This window comes from Typha angustifolia, chromosome 12 (assembly GCF_048772165.1).
Source record: "Typha angustifolia cultivar Huaian chromosome 12, ASM4877216v1, whole genome shotgun sequence".
NCBI lineage: Eukaryota > Viridiplantae > Streptophyta > Magnoliopsida > Poales > Typhaceae > Typha > Typha angustifolia.
This window is the reverse complement of record NC_133250.1, coordinates 7,393,674-7,403,639: the sequence shown is the minus strand read 5'-3', so window position 1 is coordinate 7,403,639 and position 9,966 is coordinate 7,393,674. Positions and strand designations below refer to the sequence as shown.

Below are 9,966 nucleotides of genomic sequence, written 5' to 3'. Positions count from 1 at the left end.
TTAGTTTCAGCTTGCTCAATCGCTATTGCAGCCTCACCCCTTTGCGTCGCCATCCCTCTAACCATAATTGCCACTGCTCCTCACCTTACCCTCTCCCCCTGGCGTCGCTATTTATTGCCGCACACCCCCACTACGGATCCACTCCCAATCACACCCAGCCCTTGATCCGTACATTGCGCGCTTGACTACCACCAATTCGCACCGTTGCTACTCCCTCAGCCCCATCGACTTTGTCAGTGCAGAATTCCCTCTCCTTGCTAGGCCTACATTGAGGACACTAGTGACGACAGCTATTGTTGGTGCTGTCATGGTATTCTCTCTTTTTTGTCAAGATAGGCTCTGCTTGCATCCTTTTACATTTTCTACACGTTTATGTTTTAGCCATGCTTGTTGTAAGTTTTCTACACTTATGAGAGGCTGGATCTGTTGTGCAGTTGAGCTTCTCTTTAATTTTTAGGGTTTTAGTTTGTTATGCAGATTGCTCTTTTAGCTCTATTGTGGTACTAATTACGCCATATAATGCTGAATCACTTATGCATGTGCCTTCTCCTAAGCTTCTTGATGCTCCTTCTCATAGTGTTGCTTGAATTTGGCTAAGTGAGAGGCTTGTTTCTAGAACGAATGTCCTATGTTCTTTGATTTCCAGCAAAATTGTTTAGGTTATGTTCAAGGCTGATAATGTGCTTACTTGTTTGGTTAGTCTGCTTGTTAGCAAGTGTAGGGCTTATTAAAGAATTGATGTCCTATTTTCTTTCTTTATATTTTTGTATCAAGTTGTAATAATTTGCAAGATGATAATCTAAGGACTTTCTTTTTTTTTTTAAAAAAAGTAAGAGCCATAGGAATGCGGTACAAAGGGATGAACATTATCAATATTTTCTTGGACAAATAAATTTTGGTCGTGCTCAAGCAATGTTTCCTTAGCAATAACACTCCTCCTGAGGCATAGTAATGGAAGCTAGTATCATCAAGAGATTGAGTCAAATACAGTTAATGCTCAACAAAAGGCACATCACTAGATATGAATTGTTGGATAACCAAATAACCAATTTGATTGCACAAAACTCTCAAATGAGAGATGTCAATTTTTGGACTCTTAATATAAGGGCTTCAAGAGGTGACTTGTGATTAAAAGCTGACTAGGTAGTCTTATAATAAGATATGTGACAGAAAAATGCTACAGAATAAAAACTGTTTAGTGAAGTAAGAAAGTTAAATTCTAAATAATTAAGTGCATGCCCACCACCTAGGTAGATAAAACTAAATTCGAATGGCTCTTTCACTGGGCCAGTATAAATGATAGGGTTAGATTTTGTGGCCTGAGAGCCTAATGAAGCTCCTATATTTACAGAGTGCCAATATGTGAGACTACATTCAATTATTATGGATGCTATGACTATTAGAGAAGGGCTACTGACTTAGAAGAATTACTCAGTCCAAAAAGTTTGGATTGAAACAAACTCTTTATTATCAGCTAAATTCTTTAATAAAATTTACAAACCACCTTGAACAATTGAATATGTGACTGGTGACACTTTTTTTATCTCTTACACAAATTTCACAATTATAAAATCAACCAAGTATACTAAAAAGCCACCAAAACTATTAATTAACTTCTGAATATTAATTAGGTTTTGTGGCCCGACAGCCTGAGAGTCGTCCCTTTCTATCTTTTGCGTCTATTGTGTTTCGATGTTAGTGAGACTTTTTTTTTGCAACCGTGACAATTGACCAGTAAATATTTTCTTTTAAACAAAAGATTCTAAAAAAATTAAAAAGGGCCCTCTTATTTTTAATTTAAACTTGGTATGGATGTTAAAAGATAGAAATAAAAAACCAAATTGGTTTCTAAGGCAATCCATCTTTATTTCAAAAAAAGCTTTTAATCAACATTCACTGTATACTAAACTTGTCAATTGTTCTATATGTGTGTGACTGTGTGTGTGTGTGTGTGTGTGTTTGTTTATAACATTATATATGGTTTCGGATCCGGGCAGCTTGATTGCTCAAATTTCCAAAACCCAGCGCTGGTTCTCTAAACGGGTCTAATTGTAGATCCAAACCCGCATTCGTTTCTTTAAGGCCTTCAAGAAAATTTAATCCAAGCTCTTTTATATCTCCCTCACACTTCTATGAGGCAAAAAGTCGAACATAAAGCTGATGGGTTTCGCCATGCAACTCCACCCCCATAACAACGCCCTCCTCTCCCCCGCCCTCTCCTTCCCGATCTCAAAACACTCCTCCTCGCTTCTGAGATCCCAAACCCAACGCTTCGCCTTCCCCGCCACCGCTACGATCCCTAGACCCATCAAGATTAACTACCTGAAGAGCTACCCCGTTCATGGCGCTCGTGCTTCAGCCGGGGAGTCGCCGGCGAAGCAGCTCCGGAGGATTCTGGGGTCTCCTGGGATCCACCAGGGACCCGCCTGCTTTGACGCGCTGAGTGCTAGGCTGGTGGAGAGGGCCGGGTTCGAGTTCTGCTTCACGAGCGGTAGGTGTTTGTTCTCTGGTCTCAGCGAATAGTTTTGGATAACTGGAACGAGGAAAACGGATTGATAAGCAAGTAAATGATGATCTTTCTGTAGATTGGGTTTGTTTGGAACCAATTTCAGATGGATTTCAATTGATTTCATTTGGGAACGAATTAGGCTGTTTGGAATATAATGGAATTGAAATGAAATCCATCTAAACTTTTTTTGGAATGAGGTAGAATTCATTTTATTGTGTTTCATTTTCCTATTTTATCCTTGGGCATCGATAAGGATATAACAAAACAAGGTCAGTTTTGAAATTTGGATAACTTAACTTAAGTGGCAAATGAATTATGTCCAAATCCGACCTCAAATCATCGAATTCTGTTACACTTACTGAAGTCCATCCAAATCCACTAAAAGCAATTGAAATCTCATAATTTGATGGCTTGAAACAGTGGATTTGGAGAAAATAGAATTCCAAATCAATTGAATTCCATGGATTTGGAGTTTCTAAACAGGGTGTTAATGGTTCTGAACAACGGATTTGGAAAACTAGAATTCAAAATCAACTAAATTCCATGGATTTGGGTTTCCAAATAGGCTGTTAATGTGGGCCCTCTTTTCCTTTTGATTTCTTAGGTTACTTGTTCTTGCAGCCCTGTTATGGTAAATGCTCTTCTTTTACAAATACATGATCATTCAGCTGTTTCTAACTGCTAATTGTACTTCAGTTTATTTTGAGTAGAGAAGTGTATATAACTCCTTTTACTTGGCTCTTTTGAGACGTTGGTCTGTATCTCAATAACGTCTCCAACCATCAATAATCTGTTAATTCAAATAGAAAATGAAAGTATAACTTTGTACTTAGTCCGGTGGCTTGTGCATGACAAGGCCATGCCTGGGTGTAAGGAGAGGAAGCATTGTTGTATGCTCCCAATAGGATCTCCTTTCATGTCGGCGTGCCAGCATGTAACATATCGATAAAAGTGGGGTCAACATGGTTGACATGTGCTACATTGCCTAATGTCATGGTAATGGTTGAGTAAGAATTTTATTTTGGGTTTAGCTCATTTACTTGATATTTGTAATCTGTTTTTACTAAGTATTTTTGTTCCTCTTGTTCATCAAAGAAAGTTCCAGCAGTGACTCTTGTTTGGCATTTAAAACCAGAAAGTACTTCATTCTATAGAATGCACCATCATTTTGGTGTCAACTAAATATTTTTTACTCTCCAATCTTTTGATAAACGTAACATAGAAATAGATTTTAGAATATAACTTATCTCAGACCTCGGAAATGAGATTGATGCATGTGGGTGACTGCTATTCATTTTGCATCTGGAAAAAAAAAATGATGTATCTTATCGAATTTTGGTCATCTTCAGGGTTCTCTATTTCAGCTGCTCGCCTGGGGTTGCCAGATGTTGGTTTTATTTCATATGGAGAAATGGTAGATCAAGGTCAACAAATTACTCAAGCTGTATCCATTCCCGTGATTGGTGATGCAGACAATGGATATGGGAATCCCATGAATGTGAAGAGGACAGTAAAAGGTTTTATAAAAGCTGGTTTTGCAGGGATAATTCTTGAAGATCAGGTATGTCCATGAATCGCAGAGTTCATAGCAACAACTTCTATTAGGTAAACTTTGCATCATTGGGTGTTGAAATCACTAATCCAAACACTTCTTTTACTTGGATTTGGAACCTGTCTAGATAATGAAATTTATACTTTATATTTTGAAGTCCTAAGCTTTACGGTTCTTTCCCAGGAGGCTTATTATTACATTTAACAGTCTAAAACTGATGAGTACTTGAGAACCATAGCTTGCTTTGAGCAGTCTCTGCGGATCCAGACTGAGGTGACTTCAGAATAGGCATACACATTTATTGGGCAATGTTCAAATCGTATATCAGAATATCAGATTGAATTGCTCTGGTTGATTTGGCTGAGGTTAATGGTTTCTTGCTCAGGAAGCTTGTTATTAACATTTAACAGTCTAAAACTGATGAGTATTTGAGAACCATAGCTCGCTTTGAGCAGCCTCTCACTCTTTATCGATGTGACTTCAGAAATAGACATACTCAGTTGTTCGGCAAATTTCAACATCATATCTCAGATTGAATTGCTCAGGTTTATTTCGGTGTAATTTTTCTATCCATTGGTAGGTTTAACTTTCTATATTTATCAGTTTGCAAGTAGAAGATTTTCTGCACATTCTTCATGCACCTGTGACGCTGACATCAACAAGTTCATGAAAAAGAAACTGGTGTTTTATTAAAGTCAGATTCTTTATTTCTCCTTAGATTTCTTTTCATGGTTTTAGCATTTCTCCTTAAAGGTCTCACCAAAAGCCTGTGGCCATACTCGTGGGAGAAAAGTGGTCCCAAGAGAGGAGGCAGTCATGAGTATTAAAGCAGCTATAGATGCACGAATGGAGAGTGGTTCTGACATTGTGATCATAGCAAGAACTGATTCTCGTCAAGCTGTGTCCCTAGAGGAATCCCTAGGGAGATCACGAGCCTTTGCTGATGCTGGAGCTGATGTTCTATTTATTGATGCTCTTGCTTCTAGAGAAGAAATGAAGGCATTATGTAACATTTCTCCTTTGCTTCCAAAAATGGTAATGTTTTTCATTCTCCATTTTTCGGCTAATGGATGAAATTGGTAATTTCCTATCAATTTATATGATTCTCTTGCTCTTGTAGCAGCAGATTGTATAATAAGTAATGTGATTTATCTCTTTCTCCTTGTTTAGCACTGCCTCACAATCATATAGGAATTGATTCAAGTCTTTTGCAACTTACTCCTATATTTATATTCTGACTACACATCTGAAATAAATGTGGTTGCAATTTTCACAGATAATGTCCACTTGTTTTATGCAATGTCACTTGCCTATTTTACAATTTCAGTAATAATGCCCTCATTAAATCTCAGTGCACAGCTTTGTGATTGTTCTTGTAGGCCAACATGCTTGAAGGTGGGGGAAAGACGCCCATATTGAACCCTGTTGAGCTTGAGGAGATTGGATTTAAAATTGTGAGTTATCCTCTATCACTAATTGGGGTATCAATCCGAGCAATGGAGGTATGTCCTTTTAGCTTGTGATATTCTCTTCTTTTTATCTGAAATATATGGCTAGCCATAAGTTCCAGGTATATGATTTTGTGGAGTTTTGTAGCATGTTATTTCTACGATTTTGATTTTTAAAACTTGTGCTGCATTATTGCTACATTTTTGAATTTTATAATTAATTTTTCTTCTGATATATTTTATGGGTACATGCCATCTTTGTTGACTTGCTATTTTAGCCTTAAAATCCTTTATTTATACATTCCTACTCTCAATATGCCTTAGCCTAGATATAAATTTTGCTTTATCTTCAGTGAATGTTCTTGCTATAAAGCCCCTTTTGAAGTGAAATAAATTAATAAGTTTCTTTTAGCAATTCTTTTCAGGCTGTGGACAGCTATAAATTTTTACTTGTCTATTTTTGTGGAAACTTCCAGTTAAACTTAGCCTAGAAATAGAATTTTATTTCTTGTCAGATTTTGAACTCTCTTTGATGGGTAATTTTCATATAAATTTCCCTTTTATATATTAAGCAACCAAAAAGGCTAATAATTCCATTATTTTACATTCACTTTAACTATTTGAAATGAATTGGTTCTTAAGCTACTTGAATCAAGTTGTTTCGTCTGCTTAAATTGAGAAGTCCATTGGTTGTATTTGCCCATCCTTTTGTGAAATGTATACCATGCCATTGCAATTAATAAATTCTATTGGATGCCCTTATTCCATTTGGTTCTTGAAAAACCCAAGGATTTTGGTGTAGTATTAGCATAAACTTTTATAGGTCGGGGTGTGAAAAGATGGAGCTCGAAGAGATAGGCTTGGAGCATGTTTTGAAGTATTGATTAATATGAATCGATATTGACCATTGTCCATCCATAACAAGAGCCGAAACCACTCATTATTGGCCTTGTATTAGCCATATCAGCTGATATGGGATTCATTATGGTAAATAAAAATTTTGAATTTTCTTTTTATGCGGGTTAGATATGTGTTGGATCATTAGTTGGATCCGATCCAAATGCAACTTTGGACATTAATTATTAGCATATTAAGCATAGCGAAGCTCTGAGAGGTGCTCTTCAGTGAGGTAGGCTCCCTATCTTCTCTCTCGCCTTTCTCTCTTTCTCTCTGCTTGTTTGTTCTTTATTTTATCTTTCTTTTATCACCACTTACGCTCACTTTTGTCCTAGAGGTGCCTTTCCATCACCTCTCTAGCAAAGATTTTTGTTGTCTTGTTGACCTCCTCTAGTAAAGGGACCTCCCAACTGTTATGGAGTGGAGACCTAATTGGACTTGGACTTGCCAAAGCTAGTGCATTAATTCATAGAGGCCTTAGAAATATTTGGGAATGCTAATTTAATTAGGATTATTAATTGGAGGCTTTCCTATTGGTATTATTTTTCTTTGCAGATTATCCTTAGGAATGAAGTATCTATCTTATGTGGTTTGTTCTAATTCTATTGGGACTCCTACATCGCTTCTTGATGAGAGCCTATAAGTATATAAGAGGATGCTAGGGGGTTTAATATACAACTCACAACATGGCCTATTATTACAAGAGCTTGTGAGAGACCTTGTAGAGGGCTGAGGTGTAAATATAGAGAGGTATGAGTTTTGTAGAGAGAGAAGAGAGAGAATATTAGTTCTTGGGTTGGGTTGAGAGTTATTTCTCCCTTATATTTTCTCTTCTTATGATCTACATAATGAAACTGGCAAGATTTTTGTGAACATAGCCGACACTGAGTGAACCATGTAAAAATCATGTGCCTCTTATATGATTGCTTATGTGTTTTTCTCTATATTGCGCTCACCTAGACTCTTTGTGGTATTCTCAATACCACTCTCCATCATTGAGATGACGACAACAATTAGTAGGGTTATTTACTATATTTACTCGGCCTTTGATAATATTGAGTATTTTCACTCTTCATATTATGTTTCACATTCTTTGGGTAATTTAAATTTTTATAATTTTCTTCCATTGTTTTTAGCAATTAGGGTTTGTGTACTTTATATCATATTTTAGAGTTTAATTAATTAAAGATATTATGTTGAATATTTTTTTTCCAGAATTAAACATAATGCTTGTGTTCTAGCTATTTCTTTCCCTATATGCATACTATCAACATTCTTTGGTGGTTTACTCTATTTCTTATTTCATGTAAGTATACATGGGAGTGAGATCTGGCTTTAGCACATGGATAATACAGATAGCAATATGTCTCACTAATACTCGGAATTATATCTTCTGTGTTCTTCAGATATCTGAGAGATTGTACCAAATTGTTTTGATGGTTAAACAAGTAGTTTTTATCTTATGATGTTATCATGATAAGGAACTCATAACCACAGGATGCACTTAAAGCCATAAAAAGCGGTCGCGTACCTCCTCCCGGAAGTTTGCCATCTTTTGAGGAAATCAAGGATACACTGGGTTTTAATGACTATTATGAGGAAGAAAAACGGTATAGTGTGACTGCCACTCGACCGTCAAACCAAAGTGGTTAGCTCCGCAGTCTTCACCTCATGTCCTGATGCTGTTTAGAACTCTTCCTGACCTGTACCTTTAAATAAATGCAGGTTATTATGTTGGTAGCAACAGCAGTTATAATAGAAGGGTAACTCAAGAAGATTCCGGGCCACAAACATATCGGACTCAAGAGCCTGTTGTTGAAATCTTACCTCCATACACGTCTGGTAACTACAGCTCAAGTGATTCAAGAGGTCCAATGTCTGGAATGTGGTCTCGCAAGTTGAGATTAAAGATAACTGGAAGGGATGGGATCGAGAAACTTGATGTCAGAATACCAGTAAGTTTTTCTCTTTGCTGTAGATGAGCGACTCTCAGTGAGTGTGAACTGCATTGCAAATCTTTCCTGCACCCTGAACTTCGTTTTCTAAATGATCCTAATCCATTTTGAGTTTTCTGTTTCTACATAATCTCTGATGAGATTAATAAAAGGTCAGAGCAGATCTTAGACCTGCAATCTCTGAGCTTGAAAGCGTTGCTTTGTGTTGCTTCTTTTGTAAATCTTGTATCCCTATATGGCTGATCTTGTTGTCCTGAGTGCATGTCGGGTTCTGGACCATCCTTCTCGTGTTGAATGAACTTTAATATATGCAAAGATGACACAGAAGGATGCTTCTCTATGCATTCATGCAACATTCAGTTTACATCTTTTAGGCATTGAGAGACTTGGAGTTTATCGTAAAAGAGAATGCATCTATACTGTAATAGTTGTCCTCAATGCAGGCACACACATATTTACTGTTATTAGAATGATTTACTTTTCTTGCCTCTCTTAACAGGCTGGTTTCTTGGAAGGGCTCTCAAGAATGATTCCAGGTAATGGTTCTCAATTACAACTTAGTTATAGAGAAAATTATGTGGAACAACTTAATAAAAGTGTATTCTAGTACACAAGACATTCCACTGGTACAAGGTCTGGAGATTACTCTTATGAGTGAAGAAGCTCTTTTCATGATTCAGGCCTGTTCTTCTAGGATGCATGGAACAATAACACTTGTAACAAGTGACAGATTGGAAGATCTGACAGTACTTCTGCTCTGCAGGTTTGGCCGGTGTCGATGTCATGGAGATTTTAAATGATGCTGAGGATGTTTCCAGTGGCCCTGAAAGAGGGAAGGTACTTCTTGATTTCAATGATGCAATGGGAGACAGGATTCAGGTGTTTGTTGAGTAATTGTGCTCCAACTTCCCAAATCAGAGCTCAAGTTATCAGCGCACTGCAGAATGCATACTCCATGGTTACTGCACTGTTTTAAGGAAGAGCATTGGTCTAATGCTGCATATTCTACTTACATTCAACTATTGTCTATTGATGACAATCTATTGAAACTCATCCTGAAATAGATTTATCTATTATATTTGACGAAAGCATGTAATGGAGACCAACATATGGATGAAGATTTCACTTGTGGGATCTACATGAAAACAATTCAATCTCATTGGTCTTGACAATCCTTGAAGAGGTTCTTGTATTGCCACATCAAATAAGCTCTTTCCTACCTGGCTTCTGTGTGACAACTCTTTCCATTGTACTAGCTGCTTAGTGGTTAGTGGGAGTCCTCGACAACACACCGTGCGAAGGTTGAGTACATTTTAACCTCTTTGTCAATAGTGGAGGTTAATGTTGCAGGGGCACATTGAGACACTCCGACTTATAAAATGGAGTGAATTTTAAGGTCCAGGTATATTGCAATTTGTAGGCTACCTTGTCCATTTTCTTGACCATTAAAATGGGGGCCTTCATAGCTGTGAACGGCTCCCTTTATGGACATTGCAGTGCCTCGAACTAGTGGGACTGAAGTTTGACAAGAACTTTAGCTCCTGCTTTGAACTCTAGAGGTCTCAATATCAGTCCACTTTTTCATTATCTTACATGGCTTTCTCT

General features: G+C 37.3%; 1 protein-coding gene across 1 annotated transcript; it reads left to right on the top strand.

Annotated features, from left to right (window-relative positions):
- The first annotated feature begins 2,119 nt into the window (after positions 1 to 2,119).
- LOC140771797 (uncharacterized) lies at positions 2,120 to 9,582 on the top strand. Its single transcript, XM_073113497.1, has 8 exons — positions 2,120 to 2,491; positions 3,859 to 4,070; positions 4,815 to 5,096; positions 5,441 to 5,563; positions 7,904 to 8,054; positions 8,132 to 8,361; positions 8,861 to 8,897; positions 9,125 to 9,582. Exons 1-8 carry the CDS (start codon positions 2,161 to 2,163, stop codon positions 9,253 to 9,255), a joined length of 1,497 nt encoding a protein of 498 aa, XP_072969598.1. The 5' UTR covers positions 2,120 to 2,160; the 3' UTR covers positions 9,256 to 9,582.
- Positions 9,583 to 9,966: the final 384 nt, after the last annotated feature.

What these genes read in the sequence shown, in the direction of transcription:
- LOC140771797 (XM_073113497.1), top strand. Translation starts at nt 2,161, where the DNA reads ATGGGTTTCGCCATGCAACTCCACCCCCATAACAACGCCCTCCTCTCC. An exon ending in TATCAATCCGAGCAATGGAG is followed by an intron (nt 5,564 to 7,903) that starts GTATGTCCTTTT and finishes TCATAACCACAG; the next exon opens with GATGCACTTAAAGCCATAAA. An exon ending in GCTCTCAAGAATGATTCCAG is followed by an intron (nt 8,898 to 9,124) that starts GTAATGGTTCTC and finishes TCTGCTCTGCAG; the next exon opens with GTTTGGCCGGTGTCGATGTC.